This window comes from Xenopus laevis, chromosome 6L (genome assembly GCF_017654675.1).
Source record: "Xenopus laevis strain J_2021 chromosome 6L, Xenopus_laevis_v10.1, whole genome shotgun sequence".
NCBI classification, from domain to species: Eukaryota; Metazoa; Chordata; class Amphibia; order Anura; family Pipidae; genus Xenopus; species Xenopus laevis.
This window is the reverse complement of record NC_054381.1, coordinates 138,131,561-138,152,214: the sequence shown is the minus strand read 5'-3', so window position 1 is coordinate 138,152,214 and position 20,654 is coordinate 138,131,561. Positions and strand designations below refer to the sequence as shown.

The 20,654-nt window shown below is 39.0% G+C and overlaps 2 protein-coding genes across 4 annotated transcripts; one reads left to right on the top strand and one right to left on the bottom strand.

Annotated features, from left to right (window-relative positions):
- Nucleotides 1–655: 655 nt before the first annotated feature.
- On the bottom strand, nucleotides 656–3,289 carry polr2k.L (polymerase (RNA) II subunit K L homeolog). Its single transcript, NM_001091976.1, has 3 exons — nucleotides 3,075–3,289; nucleotides 1,804–1,896; nucleotides 656–839 (listed from the first exon to the last, which is right to left on the bottom strand). The coding sequence occupies exons 1-3, from the start codon at nucleotides 3,133–3,135 to the stop codon at nucleotides 817–819; spliced, it is 177 nt and encodes a 58-aa protein (NP_001085445.1). The 5' UTR covers nucleotides 3,136–3,289; the 3' UTR covers nucleotides 656–816.
- Nucleotides 3,290–7,412: 4,123 nt separating this feature from the next.
- fbxo43.L (F-box protein 43 L homeolog) lies at nucleotides 7,413–20,391 on the top strand. 3 transcript variants are annotated; one of them, XM_018266139.1, is made up of 5 exons: nucleotides 7,413–7,442; nucleotides 14,423–15,873; nucleotides 16,838–16,940; nucleotides 18,064–18,240; nucleotides 19,708–20,391. In XM_018266139.1, the coding sequence occupies exons 2-5, from the start codon at nucleotides 14,447–14,449 to the stop codon at nucleotides 19,954–19,956; spliced, it is 1,956 nt and encodes a 651-aa protein (XP_018121628.1). In that variant the 5' UTR covers nucleotides 7,413–7,442; nucleotides 14,423–14,446; the 3' UTR covers nucleotides 19,957–20,391.
- Nucleotides 20,392–20,654: the final 263 nt, after the last annotated feature.

The window sequence follows — 20,654 nt, the reverse complement described above, 5'->3', positions numbered from 1 at the left end:
GACACAAGAACCAGTACTGCCCCATGTACATATATGAAATAGTCACCCTGGACCACTCTATGGTGCGCACCCATCCAAACAGTTTGACAACTGACATAGCATCTGGCATAGACAGATGAGAACCCTCCAGATGTCCGCTGGCAGCAGGATGATGAAATCTGTACATCTAGTGAACGTCCACTTGCCATCTCTTACGTTTCGTTGTGATTGTTATAAATCCTAGTCTTGTGGAATTGGATCATTATTCAGTGGGACATTAAATCCCATCCAGTGTTATTCTTGTTGAACTGAAACGCTCAGAGCAGTGTATAAACCCAGAGAGGTGTTGATTTGTAACAGTTTTCATTGTTGAGAATTACGGTCACCTAAAAAAGGTCACGCCTTTTATAAAATAAATAACTACAAAAAGTTTATGAACAAAAATGTTTCAACCCTGGCAAAAATACTATTCCAAACAAATTCTAACTCTCCTCTTCTTCATCTGTCCAGATTTCCAGATGCCAGGCCTAGCTGGCTGATTCTGTAGGGAGAGCCACCATTTTGAGGGGGGTATCATAGTCAAGGGCTTCATGACAGAGGGGGCTTAAGCTGGAAAATGACATTTGTGACTTGCAAAATTATTCTGATGACAAAAAATGATGTTCACAAAAAAAAATACTATTCTAAAAATCTTTATTACAAAACATGTAATATTTACATTTTATAATTGAGACATGCTATATACTGCTTTGCTTTCCAAAAGAAAGTGTCTGGAATCAACAAAATCTGATATATGTAAAGCAGGTGTCAGCCACAGGTATCCAAATTTCATTCAGTTCAGCGAGCATCAAACACAACCACTGAAATAGTAAGAATTAAGGAAATATATAATCAGATAGAAATACATAATCAGATATGGAAAACAGCACATGTACAAAAACAAAGCTTTTGTGAAATAGAATTATTCAACCTCTACAATTTAGTGGAGTTGTCATTCTATAGTGTCAATTCCGCTTTATATGTACTTTTTTGATTTTCATTTAAATATTCAGCTCTCGTTTACCCCCAATATGTAATAAAAGGCCCTAAGTTTGCCCAGGAGCAGTAACCCAAATCAACCAATAAGAACTTTGCTTTTAAACAGGTGACCAGTAAATTCTACCTGCTGATTGGTTGCTATGGGTTACTGCTTCTGTGCAAACAGTGCCATTTTTTACATAACCCGCTTAATCTTACCCTAGTGCCTGCATTGTTATGGCAAATTGGGTGTTTTTTCTGCCGCGGCCATTCAGCAAAACACAGTGGAGAAAAAAAACTCATGATATTACAAAATGGAAAGCACAACAGTTGACACACGGAGCAGACTTTAAGGTCAAAATATTTACTTGAAAATGGCATTTTGTTTATGCACATTTTCTTTATTATAAAGCACTAAAACATTTTTCTTCTATTTTTCTATACCACTATGCCTTGCTCTGTTATCAAAAGAGTTTACATAGACCCCTTACAAAGTCAACCCTTTCCCCAGCTAAAGACAGTATCTCATGTTTAAAGATAAGGGGGAGTTGGTTCTACACAGGGTTTAGCTAGGAACAGTAATTTCATTAACTGCCTATTCCTTCTTCCATAATTGTCTTAAACTAGATGAAAAATTTATTTCAAGTTTATATTCTGCACCATTTAGTCTAAGTAGCAACAAAATCAATACATATGTCTTAATGAAAATAAGTTGAACACAAGTCTATTTAGTAGGCCATCCTTTCATGTCACACACATTCAGTGTGGAGTAAGAACTTCATATGCAAGTATGCGGAAAAAGGATACATCGTTTTGTTCTTTTCTTGTACATTATTCTGTAACCACATTCTCTGCATCGGATTGGATCTCTTGCTTTTATTTCATTTTCCGTGTGGCATTCTGAAAACAGGAGAGAGAACATAATGTGCAGTTTAAAACCTAAAAAGTTCAGTGTTGATAAAGACTTAGATTACTATACCCGTAGATTCATGTATAGAGACAAAGCAATATCTGCAAGAAGTAGGACTATAAATTGTTATGAAGCATTTCAATTACAAAAAATAAGACGTTTAAATTCTATTTGGGTATTATGAGAGGGATCAGTCAGGGCACCAGTATTCAATATTTCAATCGAACAATGGGATCTTTCCCTAAGGAAAACTTTGTGCTCAAAACGTACTGAAAAATGTTGGTGATAAATTAGTTTGATGAATGGATTGCTGGATTCCTTAAAAATCTGCATAGTGGTTACTAACTCCATAATTCCCAAAAATTCCTTGTGACCTGTCCCAAATACAGAAAACAGATGTGTGAAACCAAGAGAAGTGCACATGTACGGCACAGGGGACTTTTGGGAAACTGATGAAATATGGCACGCGTGCCCTTAGGTGTTCACAGAGGGTTGTCAGTTTGTTTGACTTTGTTACCCTTTAATCCAGGGATCCCCAACCTTTTGAACCTGTGAGCAACATTCAGATGTAAAAGGAGTTGGGGAGCAACACAAGCATGAAAAATGTTCTTGGGGTGCCAAATAAGTGCTGTGATTGGCCATTTAGTAGCCCCTATGTGGATTGTCAACCTACATTGAGGCTTTGTTTAGCAGTGCACCTGGTTTTTATACAACCAAATGCTGCCTCGAAGCCTGGAATTCAATAATATGACCTGCTTTGAGGCCACTGGGAGCAACATCCAAGGGGTCGGAGAGCAACATGTTGCTCACGAGCTATTGGTTGGGGATCACTGCTTTAATCAATCAGGTACTTTGGGCAAGTGTCAGTTAGAGAGGAGAGGGCCCCTGGACATGCATGCAAGAAGGCTGGAGCCCCAACCAATGGGCTTAAAAAGAAAAACTGTGTGTCCAACATGCAGCACACGAGTTCATTGTCAAAGTACAACTCCCAGCATCCTCATCTGTCGGTGACTCAACAGCTATTGTGAACAGCTGAGCCAGTGCTTCAAGTTGAACGTCCCTGACGTATACACATAAAGTAACTCACATTATATATCTTATCATTTCCACAAGGGACCCCATTACTGCCTTCCGCTAAAACTAATCCCGCTTTTAAGAAACTTCTTACCTCCACAAATGTAGATCATCGGCTGCTGCTTAGGAGGAGGTGCGTCCTTTTGGCCTTCCATTGTTTTCACTAAATAACATCAATTTATGTATTTTACTCTTGCTGTTACACCCTGTCTCGCTACCGTAACTTCACTTCATACAATACAACCGATTACTCGGCCTAGAATATATCGGCGCAGAACTGCACACAACTCAGCGTGGACCCAACATGACAGACGCACGATACCTACGGCATCAGAAAACGCTCTCTACGTTTGGAGACGTTCCGCTAGGCACGTGCGACAGCCATCTTTAGTGTGGGCAACTAAATGCTTCTGAACATTTACTACAAGGTGCTTAAATCAGAGAGCTAGTATCCTATTATTCACCATGCAGATAGTCACAGAGTTTATAATTCACAGCTGCATTATTAAAGTGATTTCAGTGCGTTATTTATTTAGTTATATTGCAGGCAGTATGCATTATGAAATTGTAAATCGCCAGTTTATTGTGGATCAGCTGAGATACTTCCTTGTATATTACTGCAATGAAAAATGGGCATGATTTATAACTGAATTCGCGTGACCTTATATACTGACGAATAAGCTTAAATGGATTTTTGATCAGAAAATTCTGACTGATTTCTGCATTATCCATAACTAGGGTTGCCAACTTTTCCGGAAAAAAAAAACGGCCTTCCTATATATTTATCTTTTTTCCCTATTAATAACATTGGGATCAGCCACCATTTTTACCGGCCAGGCTGGTAAAATAACGGCCAGGTGGCAACCCTATGGACCATAACTAGGGTTGCCACCTGGCCGATATTTTACCGGCCTGGCCAGTAAAAATGATGGTTAATCCCAATGTTATTAATAAGGAAAAATGATAAATATATAGGAAGGCCGGTATTTTTTTCCCGTACAATTGGCAACCCTAACCATAACTAGGGTTGCCACCTGGCCGATATTTTACCGGCCTGGCCAGTAAAAATTGATGGTTGATCCCAATGTTATTAATAAGGAAAAATGATAAATATATAGGAAGGCTGATATTTTTTTCCCAAAAAATTGGCAACCCTAACCATAACCAGGGTTGAAAATGTTGGTTGTGCATGCAGGAGATTGTACATACCTGCAGACATTCCCAGTCAAGAAGTTAAGCATGAGGCAATAAAAATCAGGATTATTGGGTTGAGGTAACTAGGTGCCAACAAAAAAAAAAAAAATCATATTTAAGTGAGTGTTACTGATCCTTTAAGAATAAATGTAAATACATTAAGAGTACTACTTATGAATAAGTCACATTTCCTTCATCATTACAAAAATAAATGTTGGATTATGTACAGTGATCAGAGGATCTGGGTGAATTCTTTGAAGGAGGAGGCAACCAATAGTAGCTTTCCATTGGAGAACTTAACATATATAAATATGTAGCAGTTCCTTTAAGTAAGTCACAAACACTTCAAAATCCCATACACTGCAGAACTACAAGTCCCAGTATCTTAAAATTGGTTAATTTTGCTCTCTAATGACATATGTATATATTAACCTAGCAACCATACATTAATTTGAATAAGATACTAGAATATAATTAGGAGAGGGCTTGAATAAATAGATGAGTAATAAAAAGTAGCCTTACAGAGCATTTTTTAGATGTGGTCAGCAGTGGCTTAACTAGATATTACTGGGCCCCACAGCAAATTATTTTTCAGGCCCCCAAAATTTTTAGTAGTTGACTTGTTTTACCAATATTTATTGAAACTGTATTATGAATTAGGGCCTCGTGGGGCCCCTATACCTCCTGGGCCCCCCTGCAGGCGCAGGGTCTGCTTCCTCTATAGTTACGCCCCTGGTGGTCAGTTTGAAAGCTGGAAAGAGCCAGAAGAAGAAGGCAAATAATTCAAAAACTATAAAATAAAAAAATAATTAAGACCATTTAAAAAGTTGCTTATAACTGGCCATTCTATAACATACTAAAAGTTAAATGAAATGTGAACCACCACTTTAAACAGCTGGGTGCTGGTGTTACTGCACAATCTTGGCTACCACTAAACACACCCCTATCTGTTGTAGAGAGAGGTGACACTTTATAAATCAAACTAGGGCTACACCATTAATATTCTAATTTTGGTTCTGCTCATTACTTCTTTAGGGTGACTCCGTGACAAATAATTTCCAGCTGACAGAACTCTCTTCATGTTGTTGTTGGTCAACCTGTCATTCTTTTGACAAAACCTTTAAATGAACCATTGTACCAAGTTTTCTACCTAATTCTCCTATTTCTACTTCCTGAAAAACTTCCAGGGCCCGAACTAGGGGTAGGCAGAAGAGGCACGTGCCTTGGAGGACATCTTGTGTGCACATGCATACCTTCCAATATTTTGTAAACAGAAAGAGGGACAAAAAGATTTGCAGCTCGGAGCATGGTGACATTTTTTGACCACGCCCAATTTTGTGGCCACACACCTTAATTACCATGTCCATTTTACAAAATTTGCCAGGTTATGAAAGTTTGAACACATTTCTGTGGTTTTTATGTGTTACAGTTTTGCTAATGATGGTGAATTGCCTTTTAAGAAGAGACCTCCATATCTAAAATTGTTACAGAAGTATTTAACTATCTATTCTGGGCTCTCTGCTAAAAGCTAATTAAGTTAGAAACTTTGCATCTTTTTCTGGCTGTTCAGTGCAGGAGATCAAATAGAAATTTGGGACATTACAGTACAAATGTGGGACTGGGGATTGAGCATTTGGACTGTCCCGCTCAAAACGGGACAGTCCCGCTCAAAACGGGACAGTCCCGCTCAAAACGGGACAGTCCCGCTCAAAACGGGACAGTCCCGCTCAAAACGGGACAGTTGGGAGGTATGTACATGCATGTGCCCATGTGGGGGAAGGGTTGCCACCTTTATTAAAAAATTTTACCGGCCAGTGGGGGGCGGGCACCAAAAGTGGGCGGGGGTACACGGCGGGATGCTAAAAGGGGCGGAGCTATGCAGTGTGCCGCTAAAGGGTGGAGCAACATCGCACAGCGCTGGAAAAAAGGTAAGTTATTTTAGAATTGGGGGCAGGCCAGGTGCTTTTATTTAAAGAGTATTTCAAATTACCGGCAATTTGCAATACCGGCCCCGGCCTTGTCAGGTGTTTTATCGGCTAGGCCGATAAAATACCGGCCGGGTGGCAACTCTATGTGGGGGGCACCTTGCCTTGGGCACACAGGGAGCTGGGCCCTGCCATGCTGAGTTTCATTAGCCTAGGAATGTCTAGTTGAAGGTGTATTAACTATTTATACAGCTGGCATGCCCTCTGAAACTTCTGACACCATGTATGACGAATAGGTTAAGGTCTGAACAAAAAGATAAGTAAGAAAAAGTAAGAAAAATTAAGAAAAATTAAGGTGTAGGCTCACAGAGCAATAGGCTTTTTCTATGCCAGGGATCAATATTTAAAAGCTGAAAAAGGCCGAAGAATAAGGTAAAAAATATAAGAAAATTAAGACCAAACGACAAGTTACTAAGAATAGGCTATTCTATAACATACTAATAGTTAACCTGGAGGTTAACCACCCCTTTAATTCTATTTCACATTTTCACTATATGTAAACAAAACCAGACTTGCGCTATCTCATGCATTAAAAGTTGCACTGTTGCACTGTCTACACTGGTATCAACTGGTCTGACATTTAAATCACTGCCTGGTTGCTAGGGTAAATTGAACCCTAGCAAGCAGATAATTGGCAAAAATTCCAAACCGAAGAGCTGCCAAAATAAAAAAAAGAAACATAATTCAAAAACCATAACAAATAAAAAGGTTATAAATGAATTAATTAAAGGTAATTTAACTGTGCACTACCACTTTAAGGTGACCCTGCCTCATATTTAATACAGGACACCTGTAAAAATTGCAGCTGTGGCAACACTGCACACTGTATAGTGATATGATGTCCTGTATCATTTTAAAAATACAATCTTACAAGTGTTTCAATAAAAGGGATGGGTTAATGGGGCATCATGGATTCTATAATGGCCCTGCACATTGCATTTTCCATATGTGTTTCTAAAAGGGCAAATAAAATGTTTACAAATGATATAGAAATGATAATCATGCCATGGATATAAACTGCTAGTTGATAGAATGGTTGTTCAATAACAATGTTTTTTTTTTTTTTGGAATAACACAAATTCCAGTCTTCACATTATATGATTGAAATGGCTGAAGAAAGGCATCATGGATATGGCTGAAGAGAAGCACCATGGGTACTTATCACATGACCTTGGAACGCATTTGAAAAAAAGTGGGAGTTTTGCTGGTTTTTCTGTTTTAGCTCAGTTTCATTAAATCTGAGCAAGAGATAGTCTCCAGGTGACCCTCCAGGGAAGATTCAGGTGAAGAGCACTATTTCTATGGATTTGTTTGTTAGAATTATATTACACATTTTAATGGTGGCTTTTGAAATAGTTTAGCAGTTAACTGTCTCCCAGCTGTTGGCAATTGCTACCTAATAGCTTGGTTTAGTTTCAAGCTCAAAGCAGGGTATATGCATTAAACAGAAAGTGTAGTTTCAATTGCCCTTATACTTGCCAACAACTGTTTAAATAATTCTGAAATGTTGCTTTGTGGATTGTTCTAAAACGCGTGCAGGCCAATACTATATAAATTATGTAGCTTTTTTGTTTAGAAGCTTTCCTGTTTGGAATTTCAGCAGCTATATCAGCAGTGATTTCAATGTGAGACTGGAAAGGTCTGAAGGTGAACCATGCTTTATGCGCTTACCACATTTCTCACTTACAAAAGCAAGGGTATATACATACAATAAGTGTATTTAGAACAGCTATTGCCGTCATACTAATGTCTTGCATTTGCACAAATGTGTCTTATTCTGATATGGATCTTAGTGGTCGCAAAAGTTAATTACTCTAATATGCTGTTGGTGTGGGTAAAACTATATGCCAAATATGGTGTAGTATTTTCCCAGTAGTCTTGTTTTAAAGGAGTGCTGTTCCTTATTTTCATGTCACAGGCCAAACGCAGATGGAATCATGGAACACAAATTGATACATTCAGTGTTTCCCTGTGGCACAGCGAGTACAATCTGATGGAAAAGACTACATTTTGTTTACTCCTGTGATGGAACAGACAGTCTCTCTATGTGAGAGAGACTGTAAAGACTTCGTTTTCTAACCTTGACAAACTGACAAAGTCCCATAAACTGCAGCTTCTTTTGTACAGCTGATATTTTTGGTCTTCTTAAATGGATTCTATTATGCATAATCAGATTTTTTTAGCGTCCTAAAAATCTTGTGTTGTGTGGCAAGATCAGATAAAATCTAACCCTCAAAATCTCCCATGGAATATACAAAATTTTTTTAACGGATAGTGTTGCCGCAATAAAACGCAGAAGACAAGTCTGATGTAGTCGCATGCGTCCAAATATAATGGGATGGATACAAAAATCACATGTATAAACTACACACGACAAGACTGTCTGATGAAGAGTCGGCATGCGGGGTTCACAATTGACAGTCGCGTTGTGTAGGATGGAATGTAGTTTATTAAACATTGTTGCTGGAAAATACAGGAGGCCTCACGCTAGACTAATAAACGTCAGTTTGAATATGTAAATGTAAGTAGGGTTGCTGCCTTTTTCTTTAAGAGGTTGTTTACCTTTTAAATTAATTTTTTAGTTTAATGAGTGTGTGCATGTAGAGAGATTCTGAAACAATTTGCAATTCATTTTAATCTTTTTAGTTTTTTTAATTATTTGGCTTTTTTTCATTAGCTCTCCAGTTTGCCATTTCAGCAGTCTGGTTGCTAGGATCGGAATTACCCTAGCTACCATTCCATAAACATATATTGAGCTGCTTATCAGTCATATTCCCACTGTGTCCCCTATGGTCTGGGCTCCCCAGCAGCTGCGGGGTCTGTTTACAATAACACCCCTGTCCTGCTTTTCAGTAAAATGATTGGCGAGTTCATGTATCATAGTAACTGTAGTTAAAAAAATATACATATTCAGCACGTTCCAACCTTTTTGTCCTAGCAAACCCTACCTACCACACAAGTTTCTGATGATGGAACTGCTGGTAATTGCCCCAAAATGACAGGCACTGGTGTGCTGCTGCCAATACAAGGGGTATAGGGACGACCCATGGGGAGGGGGGGTGCATAATTCTGCTATGTCCAATCAGAGTTGCCAGGATGGTGGTTTTCCAGCCAAATTGGGTTACTAATTTAAAGCCCAGGCGGGTTTTCAAAGTACAAATGAGCCAAGGTAGGGATTTGGGCTACTTTTTGGGCCTTTGGTTGGTTTGCACTTTGGACGCCAGCCAAAGTTGTTTTTTTTTTTTTTTTCTTGCCCTACGAGCAAAGCCTGCGTCTCCCAATGCATGTTGTGTAATGTTGTATTTGTTTAATAATTTGCCAAATTTAATGGAAGACTAAAATACCCAGCATGCAATTGGACTGACGTCTGTAGAAGACAGGTGTTACCAGATTTTGGGCTCTGTACCCCAGTCCCCTGTCCTATTATCACATTTTCCGGTGGCTTTCCTCAATTTCAGACAATTTTGGTTGACCTGTTTTTCCAATATTTATTGAAATTGTATATGTATTAGGCTTTATGGGGCCCCTATATCTCCTGGGCTGCCTTCTGTAGTTACACCCGGTGACAGGCGAATCTGTCCCATTTTGCTTCTTGTAAAATTTGCAGTGAAAACTTGATAAATTTTTCACACATTCATTTATTTTTTTACTTTTTTTCGCTGCACACATTGTGCTGTTTTTGGGCTACTATTTTGAAGTTCCTCTTGGCTAGTTTTTGGCTGGTTCTGTAGCCGACTTTGGCTGGATTGGAAAATTTGACCTGGCAACCTTGCGTCCAATCTACATTCTGCATAATGTCCAATCTACGGCCCGCCATTTGTGATAGGTTTTTAGAGTTGGTGGGAGGCAGAGCTTTAGTCAGTAACAGGTCAAAAAATGGGGTAAATCAGTAACAGGTCAAAAAATGGGGTAAATCCCTGTACTGAAAGTGTTATGCATTGTACTGGTATGGTATTTTTTTTACTATCCTCAAGAGACGCTTCTTATTGCCACCCCCCCCCATGTCAACACTCGTAAGAAGCTTCATAGCTTCCGTGTTATGGAAACCCAAGCTCCGCCCTCTCAAGTCATGTGCCCAGGAGAGCACGGCCAATACGTCTCCGCAAGGAGTGCGGAGGCGACAGGTTTTCTTAATTCCGCCCACCATGCGTGTCATCCTCCAATCCCTATCACGCTCATTGGTGTTAGTCTGCCTCGTGAGCGCGCTTTGCTTTCCTGTGACGGTTGGGCAAAGGCGGGCGATTTGAATTCTAGAGAGGGAATTGCTGGCTTGAGGTACGCGTACCTTGGGCCAACAGTTCCCATGGCGAAGCTGACCGGCCTGAGATTGGAGTTGCCATAGAAAGGCACACTTGTTCCCCTTGCCTGACTAATAAAATGTTAATGACGTGTGGTGTTTTGCTGTGACATGACTGTGCCCGGGCACCACTGACACTTGGTACATTCTCCTCACACACTCATATATGACCCTTTCTCACTGGCTTCATTTCTATGGATTCCACAACTGACCAGGGCTGCTGGGGCTTCTTCCTTGGACTAAAGGTGATAATGGAATTGGGTTGGGGGCATTTATTTCCACCATAATAATGTTTATTTTAGTTGTATGTAGTTAGTAGCTGACAGTATCCAGAGACTGTCTTTATAGGGAAAGTGCTTTCATGGTATCCCACCACCACATGAAATCCTAATTTGCATTTATGTAATTATCAAGTGCTTCATGGCTTTAATAAGTTTCAAACTGTTAGAACTGTAAATATATACTGCTTGGCCGTTCAGAAACTAATGTAGTCTGCAATATACATGTGTGCTTACTAGCCTTGCAGGATGTCTATTTAATAGAAGTTATAGCATTATAATACACAAAAGCCATGAATATCTTGTAAATTATATCCTTATAAACGGTGAGTAGTGATGTCATCAGTTATAAACGGTGAGTAGTGATGTCATTTCTGTCACATGACTCACTAAAATTTGTGTATTATAATTAATAAAGTACCCCCAGTTGTAAAATATGAGGATATTATAAGTTACCTCGGAGTTCCATGACCTGTATAAAAACACTCGGCCTTCGGCCTCGTGTTTTTATATGGTCATGAAACTCCTCGGTAACTTATAATATCCTTATATTTTACAAGAGGGGGTACTTTATTCACTATCTAATACACAAGAGCCATGAATATCCTGTAAATTATATCCTTATAAACAGTGCTTAGTGATGTCATTGGTTATAATTGGAGCTTAGTGAATACATTACCCCCTCTTGTAAAATATAAGGATATTATAAGTTACCGAGGAGTTTCATGACCATATAAAAACACGAGGCCGAAAACATATCCTTGTATTTTGCAACTGGGGGTACTTTATTATAATACACAAATTTCAGTGAGTCAAATGACTTCAGAACTCACGGTTTATAAGGATATAATTTACAAGATATTCATAGCTTTTGTGTATTATAAATAAAGTACCCCTGTTGAAAAATATGAGGATATTAGAAGCTACCTCTGAGTTCCATGACCTGTAAAAAAAAAAAAAAATAAAAAAAAAACACTCGGCCTTTAGCCTCGTGCTTTTTATATGGTCATGGAACTCCTCGGTAACTTATATTTTACAATAGGGGGTACTTTATTCACAATATATACTGTAGAGCTAGGGTTACTACTTGGGCAGTAAAAATGATGCTTGATGCCAATATTATTAGATTAGAAAGAAGGAGGCAACGTGGTCAGGGCTTGTATATAAGTGGATGTGTGGAAATTGACGCTCTCCTGCGACCACCAAGTATGTAAGAAATAGATTTTTATTCCAAGAGTAAAAGCAAACGTCCTGACGCGTTTCGTATCCGAAGATACGGAGTATTTGTGTTCGTCAGGGGCGTAACGAGATGGCTTCGGGCCACCCTGCAAAAAATCTACTGAGGTGCCCAGTGCGCAAAGAATTCTAATCTGCTAAATAGATTACCAGGGGGTCCCAAAAGTTTGCTAGTAGATGGCTATAGAGCAGTGACATGATTAACATGTTGCTTCCAGTGGCCTTAAAGCAGGTGCTTATTGTTTAATTCTTGACTTGTAGGCAAGTTTTGGTTGCAGAAAAAACAGGTGTACTGACAAACAGTCTCCTGTAGGCTGCCAGTCCACATATGGGGCTACCAAATAGCCAACCACAGCCCTTATTTGGCAACCCATGGAACTATTTTCATACTCGTGTTGTTTCCCAACTTTTTACATTTCAATGTGGCTCACGGGTAAAAATGGTTGGAGACCCACTAATCTGGCCATGGAGCCGACAGTCCGAGCATAATGGAGGTCTATGACAATTTTCCAACCTGGCAGGCCAAATTTTCCAACCAGGCAGGCCAAATCATGCAATTGATTTTAGAACACAATGCTTTATGGATTGGTACATGTATAAATGCATACATAAGCACAGCAAGGTTTGCCAAACAAGTGAAAGATTCACTTGTTTGGCAAACCTTGCTGTGCTTATGTATGCATTTATACATGTACCAATCCATAAAGCATTGTGTTCTAAAATCAATTGTTCTATTGCTAATAAAGCTCATGATTTGAGAGGGTTTTTACTTTCATACCCTCACTATATTGAAGTATCCTTTGGCTAAAAATAATTTACTGGCTGCTTGAGAATGATAGTATCTACTGTTTGTCGTTTTCATTTTCAGCCAAATGTCTTAAAGGGGAAGGAAACCTAGTCAGCGCAAACCCCCCACCCCCCTCCCGTTTGTTGCCCACCCTCCCTCCTCCCAGGGAGTTCACCGACGCGATCTTCTTCCTGCTTTGAACGGCGTTTTGGCGCATGCGCAGTAGGATCATTTCGCCGGTACGGATCTACTGCGCATGCGCCAAAAGTCACGCGCATGCGCAGTAGATCGTACCGGCGAAATGATCCTACTGCGCATGCGCCGTTCACAGCAGGAAGAAGATCGCGTGGAAGAAGATGTCGTCGGTGAACTCCCTGGACTGGACCTGCGCAGAAGGGTAAGTAACAAGTTAGGGGCATTTGCCCAGCGGGACGGGTAGGCCAGGGGGGAGGAGGGAGGGTGGGCAACAAATGGGAGGGGGGTGGGGGGTTTGCGCAGACTAGGTTTCCTTCCCCTTTAAAGGAACTGTTCAGTGTAAACATAAAAACTGGGTAAATAGGCTGTGCAAAATAAAAATGATTCTAATATAGTTACCAATCAGTGACTTGAGGGGGGGGGAGAGACATGGGTCATAACTGTTGCTTTTGAATCAGAGCTGAATGCTGAATCACTGAACAGTTATGTCCCATGTGGCCCCCCTTCAAGTTGTTGACTAACTCAGAGTTCGAGAGCTGAAAAGCAGGAAGTTCTGTTCTGTTAGACAAAAGTATATTTTGTCATTCATTCCAACCTTTATACATTACATTTTCGGCTGAATAACTATATTAAATCATTTTGCCTATCTATTTACCCGGTTTTATTTTTATACTGAACTGTTCCTTTAACTTTTCAAAGCCGCTTTAAAGGAACAGTTCAGTGTAAAATGAAAAACTGGGTAAATGGGCTGTGCAAAATAAAAAATGTTTCTAATATAGTTTGTTAGCCAAAAATGTAATGTAGAAAGGCTGGAGTGACTGGATGTCTAACATAATAGCCAGAACACTACTTACTGCTTTGCAGCTCTCTAACTCTTGAGTTAGTCAGCGATTTTTCAGTGAATTTGCAATTGATCCTCAGCATTCAGCTCAGATTCAAAAGCAACAGTTATGGCCCCCCTCAAGTCACTGATTGGTTACTGCCTGGTAACCAATCGGTGAAAACCGAGAGCTGCAAAGCAGGAAGCAGTGTTCTGGCTATTATGTTAGACATCCAGTCACTCCAACCTTTATACATAACATTTTTGACTAACTATATTAGAAACATTTTTTATTTTGCAGAGTCTATTTAACCAGTTTTAATTTTTATACTGAACAATTCCTTTTAAGAGATACTAACCAACTTTTTGGGATTCGGCAAAATTCCGAACCGAATCCAAACCTTAATTTGCATATGCAAAAAGTCATGTGATTTCCTTCCCGACACTAATTTACATATGCAAATTATGGTTCAGATTTGGTTTGGCCAGGCACAAAGATTCAGCCTAATCCCGAACTGTAGCTTGGATTCGGTGCATCCCAAGTAGCTATATTTGCAGTATTCAGAATTTGCCATATGATACTTATCTTTATGTTGCCATTTGCCATTACAAAACATCTCCACATAGTAAAATCCTGTATCTTTTAATAGGCATACAGAAGAAAGAAACAAGAGATGGCAAATCTCTTAGAGAATTTTGCTGCCCATCACTCAATGACGGCTGGGGCAAAGAAGAAGGCTGACCACCAAGATACTTCAGTGTCGCAGGACAGTGGCTACAGTGACTCTCTAAAGGGATTCAGCCCAGACTCTCATAAAAGTGGTAATTTCTTGGAAACCGTGACAGAAGGGTATGAAAATTCAGAAAATATAGATCCCACCTTGATACTGTCTCCAATAAAATATGAACTCTCTTGGGGAGCAGACACAAGGGAATCCAAGCAGCTTGCTCCACTTTATGAAACCCCTCGAGTTGGGAAGAAGGAATTCTCACTTCGCAGAAGGCTGCTCATTTCTAAAGCTACCTCGGGAGGAAATTTAGATTTTGATGTGTCTGTGTGTTCAGCAGAAAGTTGTGGCCGGGAAAAGTCCCTTCGGCGTATACCAAGTCATGAGGGAAGCCTTTCCAATAGCTTTGCAGATTCCCCAAGAGACGGCAGCTATGAGCCAATAGCCACCAGCACTTTAAAGACAGAGTCTGAATCTGGAACATCTTGCAAAAAATGGAGACTATCTTTTGCTCAGCAGAGGAGTTCCACCTTGGATGATTCTAAAAGTGACAGTATTCCTTTACCAGAAGTGGAAAATATATCTCCGGTTCAGCATTCATTGGCTAGTTCAACTGATGACAGTATACTGTATGAAGAGACGATATTCGGAGCACCAACAACCCCAACTTGTAATTTTATTGTCAAAGAAGAGTTCCAGACTCCTATTAGTAACCTTGCAGCAAATTTTAGATTTAATTTATGCACTCCCGATGTTGGCCATGTCAGTGACTTTGATATCTCTGTAACTGAGGACAGCGCATTTCACTCTCTTAGCCTGGATAAGTCACAAGATTCCATCACTGATCACGAGGGTTCTTTTCAAGAACTAATTCAAAAACCCAGAGAAACCTCCAAAGCCGTTAACAATAAAAGTCGCCTCCGCAAATTAGATCGGTGTAGGAGACTATCCACCCTTCGAGAGCGTGGATCTCAGTCCGAAGTAGAGGAAGAAGGAAATGAGGTTCCTGTGCTAAGTTCTGCTTATAAGTTAAAGGTTGCAAGAGCGTCGGTCGATGAAGAAAATGAATTCAGCTCAGATGAAAGCAGAGTCCATTCTCTCTTAAGCAGCGATGACTTAACAGGAAAACCTGCTCTCCGTGTTCTCCATGAAATGCTGTTAAGAAGCACACGGAAAAGGCCCCAACAGGCCACCGTGCAGGATCTCCTGGGTAGTTCGGGTTGTTTTGAATTACCAGAGGATTCTCTTTCAAGACTTATTGGTAGGAAAATGGGTTTGGAGACATTTGATATTTTAGCTGAGCTGAAAAACAGAAATTTAAAGCATATACTTGCATCAATTTTGGACCTCGTGAACGCTGCAAGTATTTGCAGGTAAGAACAGAAATGGATTTGGATCCAAAGAAATGCAAGTCTTTTATCTTCTAGTCCGGTATGCTGATCTCCTTGGCATGCAGTGATTTTTACACAAAATTACATGAAGGCCATCTCTCATAGACCCTATTTTAAGCAAAGAATTACAGTACAGGTATGGCATCTGTTATGCGCAAACCAGTTATCCAGAAAGTTCCGAATTACGGAATGCCCGTCTCCCATTTTATCCAAATAATCCAAATTTTTAAAAATGATTTCCCTTTTCTCTGTAATTCTAAAACCGTACCTTTGTACTTGATCCCAACTGATATACTGTAATTAATCCTTATTGGAAGCAAAACCTGCCTATTGGGTTTATTTAATGTTTACATGGTTTTATAGTAGACTTAAGGTATGAAGATCCAAATTGGAATCTGGAAAACCCCAGATCCCGAGCATTTTGGATAACAGGTCCCATATCTGTACGTTGTATTTGATGGCAGCTAAACTGCGTAAATCCACATTGGTGGCAAAACAATCCTATTGGGTTTATTTAATGTTTGTTTTTTAAGCAGACTTAAGGTCTGTGATCCAAATTAAGGAAAGATCCCTTTATCTGGAAAACACCAGACGCCGGGCATTCCGCATAATAGATCCAATGCCTGTGCTTTGAATATGTGTGGTAGTAGTATAAATGATGCATTGATCTGTAAAACTATATATCCCCACCATTTGTCTTGATGTCATAGGGGTCAGTTTACAGAGCCTTGGAAATTGATGTACTTCCATTGTTTTCAAAGTTTAAAAAAAAAAAAAAAAAAAAAGTAATTCCTTATCCCAAGTTGCCAATTTCAAAAATATACAGCATAGAATTTTGGTTTGAAAGAATTAGATTTTCAGAAGCAACCACATACACTTGGGGGTGTTTTATAGCAGAAATAGTTATTTTATTAACCCAGTCCATTTGCTACTGTCTCTTTTATAGTATGTGTAGAGTTAGCAGAGATTGGCGTGATGTTGTTCTCCAAGATAAGAGTGCACATCAGAGAAGGAAAGCATACATAAAAAAACTGAAAACTGAAGCTGAGGTGAGTAAATGTATAACCTGTTTTGGCTGTGCATCCTTTCATTTTTCTGTTTCTTTCAATTTGAATTTCGAATTGATGTGAAATTTTTTTTTTTACTCTAATAAATTAAAATGTACAGCTTAAATGGTAGGTTATTTATGAAAAAATTTGAACGTCTAAAATTCGATTGAATGGGAACAATCTGAAAATTAGTTCCGTATTCGAATCTAATGCGAACTAAACTCAAAACTATTTTTCCTCTGAAAAATACTCAGTTAGGAAGGCTTTTAACATATTCAAATTGGTCAATGGACCTCTGCCATTGACTTGTTCATAAATTCGGCGGGTTTTAGGTGGCGAATATTTGAATTAGAACTGTTTCCATGGTCAAGGTGTGATAAATTTCACATATTAACATTCAAATGGAGGGATTAAAATTAGAATGTGTGAAATTTGGCAACCAAAATAAATTTAAAATTTACTATTCAACCCTTAGAGACACATTTATCAAAGGTCAAAAAAAACTCTCCTAAACTCCCATAAATTTGAAATAAAAAAAAAACTAGACTTTTTTAAACGCTGATAATTAGAATCGACCCGAAAACTGGAATCGAAATGTAAAAAACTTGATTCAAGTTTTTTTCTCTGAAAAAAAGTGTCCGGAAAGCTGTTCCTTCATTGATTGGAGCTCCCTATAGATCTGCTACAGTCGCTGTTCGTGTTTTAAATGAGAGGTGGGCAAGAAGCACAGTAGTCCTGCAGTGGCTCAAAGAAAAGACCGGCTTCAGCCTACCTGCTGATTGGTTCCTGTCCTACAGTGTATTGTACTGATTGCCACTGGCTCCCCTGCACAGCCTGGGAAAGGAGGCAGCAGGAAGTGGAGCAGATGGGCAGGACTAGTAGGGTTTTTGCAGAAATTTTCAATAGATCAACCGAAACGCATCTGTTAGGAACATTTCTTCTATATTTAAGAGTATCTTACTCTTTCAGGCCCTCTTCTATTTATATTACTGTCTCAATCAAACCACTGCTTGGTTACTAGGGTACATTGGTCCATAGAAATCAGCTGCTGACATTTCATTTTTTATTTTGTTAAAAGTGTAAAAAAACAAAAAATAAAACTGTTGGTTTTTTTTGTATTCAGCAAGGACGGCAGCTATCCTTTGAAGACTCTGCAACCAGACTAAATATTTTAAGTCGATCAGCTCTAAGATCTGTCCAGATTCAAGCTAGGAGTGCATTTCGGACACCGACCTCCTCCTTGACTCCAGGAGATAACAAATCCATCCATTCAGCAAGCAAACACCAAGAATATCTTAAGGTTCGTTGCAAACTACAACTCTGGGTTTATGTTTAGGAAGTGAGTGGAAGCAGGTGGTCTGACCAAGCTAGAAATTGCACTGGTAGCTAAACTCTGGGAGTGAGCCCATGTGGCATTGCCCTAAGGCTAATAACATATATATAATGCTCGGCTGCCTGAAAAGAACCTAAATTCATACCCTTCCGCCTCCTATTAACTTAAATATGAAATGCGTGAAGGTTCAAGAAGAAGAAGTGTGGAAGCAAAAGACAGAATTGGCTCATGTGACCTGACATGTACGGTTTGTTTGTGTGCACCGTGAATCCTACAATCCCAGGGGGCAGCCCTTATTTTTTAAAATGGCAATTTTCTATTTAGGATTACCCAGTGGCACATACTACTAAAAAAATATATCATTCTGAAAATGGTTTATTTACATGAAGCAGGGTTTTATGAGCTGTTTTATGCAATATCTTTTAATAGAGACCTACATTGTTCGGGGGGTAGTTTTCCTTTAACTGGCAACACCATATAGAGTGCAGCATTTCCCAGGGCACAAGTGTTTTAAATGAGCACTACACCCCTTAGCACTTGTGCCCTGAGAATCTGTAAATTAGCCCTATAGTATTGGGGATATTTTCCCTAACAATCTTTGAACAAGTTTTAAATGCCAGATTGAAACATAGTAAATTAGGCTGAAATTCAATCTTTTGTGTCTATATATAACCTGCCCAATCTCATCTGGAGGAAGGCAAAAAAAAACCTTTCTGAAGCTTCTCCGTTGAAACCTGAAGGAAAAGAGCTTTTGGAGTAGATGATATTTAACAGATTAAGATACAATTGTAGATCAGCGCCGCAGGCTATGGAAAAAAACAAATATCAGAACCTAGTGCAATATTGTTAATATTTAGTGCAGAATACCCTGGAGTTCATATTTATATGCTGTTTTGAAATCCGGAATCTTGTAATTTGCCAATCCCACAAGAGAGTGGAGAAGTCACATGCTGAGTTTTACTGATTGAAGAAAACACCATTGCACCTTATTTTAATTAACTTTACCTTTTGAAGCAAGCACTACTTGCACGTAATTATAATTAATATTTTTATTATTTTGGAGATAGCACTTTGTAGAAATCACCATAGCACTTTAGAACACACACACAAAATCTGTGCATAGACTTTCTATGGTTCAAGACACACACGCATTAGTGCTGTTACACTTTGGCGACTGCACTAAATATCAACAATATTGCACTAGGTTCTGTTATTTGTTTTTTTTCCTTAGCCTGTGGCGCTGATCTACAATTGTCTCTTGATTTGATGATCCAATGGAGGAACTGTGAAAAACATAGGCAAAGGATAAAAATGTTACTTTTCCTTTAAATCTTGCAAATTTTGTTTGTTTTTGCAATTTTAACTCTTGATACTAAACACATCTGTAATTGCATTTTGACTGTTAAAACACATGTTGCTTTCTGTGTCTTGCAGGTTGCCAAAACTCTGTTTACGGATGAAGCTTTAAAACCATGTCCACGGTGCCAGTACCCTGCAAAATATCAAGCACTAAAGAAAAGAGGGACTTGCAGCAGAAAAGACTGTGGCTTTGATTTCTGCAGCCTCTGTCTGTGCACTTTCCATGGCTCAAAGGAATGCGGCACTGGATCAGCAAAGAGGATCCCTAAAAAAGAGGCGCTTCCTGGAAGTGCCCAAAGCAAAAGGAATTTGAAGAGACTTTGAAGCTAGTCTTCCTGCCAGATACCCATTTTATTTATATATATATATATATATATTTATTTTTTAGGGGTTTATGGGTGGGGCTTTGGGGGTGTGTATGATCCGAAGCTTTATAAATGTAGATTCTGTGGTTTGTTTAAAGATTGCAGTACACTCGCATATTTAAACACTTTGGTGCAATTTAGGGTGAAAATAAAATTTGGAATGCAATGTACACTTTGCAACCATAGCACTTAATGCCAGTATCTTGCACCTGATGTTTGTGTATTTGTGACTGAGCTGTGATGTTTGAAATGTCCCACAGATTTTATGTGTATATACATTCATTTGTTCAATGTTGCCATGTCTCTTGCTTGTTTTAGATTTTTCTTTTATAACATGATGAAGTATGTCGTCTACCTATTTAGCTGCATTTTTAATAAAATATTTTAGAATAAATCTTTTGTGTTTGAGTTTTTTTTTTTGAGTTATTTTTAAACTCCTTTAAATTCGAATATACTCGAAATTTGATTGGGGGGGTTATTTAATCAAATATCTAAAACTCGCACAAATTTTACAAACTCGAAAACCCGAATCTAATTAGACTAAACTTGATTCAAGTTTTTTCTCCGAAAAAAACCCTCAAATGTCAGGCTTATACTTATGTATAGACTTGTACATGAATTCGTCAGGTTTTAGGTTGCGAATAGTCTAATTTGAGT

Excerpts from the sequence above, each read along its gene's own strand:
- polr2k.L (NM_001091976.1), bottom strand. The coding sequence starts at position 3,135 with ATGGAAGGCCAAAAGGACGCACCTCCTCCTAAGCAGCAGCCGATGATC. Across the intron at positions 1,897-3,074 it reads GATGATCTACATTTGTGGAG|AATGCCACACGGAAAATGAA; the intron begins GTAAGAAGTTTC and ends TCCTGTTTTCAG. Across the intron at positions 840-1,803 it reads CAAGAAAAGAACAAAACGAT|TGGTTGTGTTTGATGCTCGC; the intron begins GTATCCTTTTTC and ends TTACTATTTCAG.
- fbxo43.L (XM_018266138.2), top strand. The coding sequence starts at position 10,651 with ATGGATTCCACAACTGACCAGGGCTGCTGGGGCTTCTTCCTTGGACTA. Across the intron at positions 15,874-16,837 it reads AACGCTGCAAGTATTTGCAG|TATGTGTAGAGTTAGCAGAG; the intron begins GTAAGAACAGAA and ends TCTCTTTTATAG. Across the intron at positions 16,941-18,063 it reads AACTGAAAACTGAAGCTGAG|CAAGGACGGCAGCTATCCTT; the intron begins GTGAGTAAATGT and ends TTTTGTATTCAG.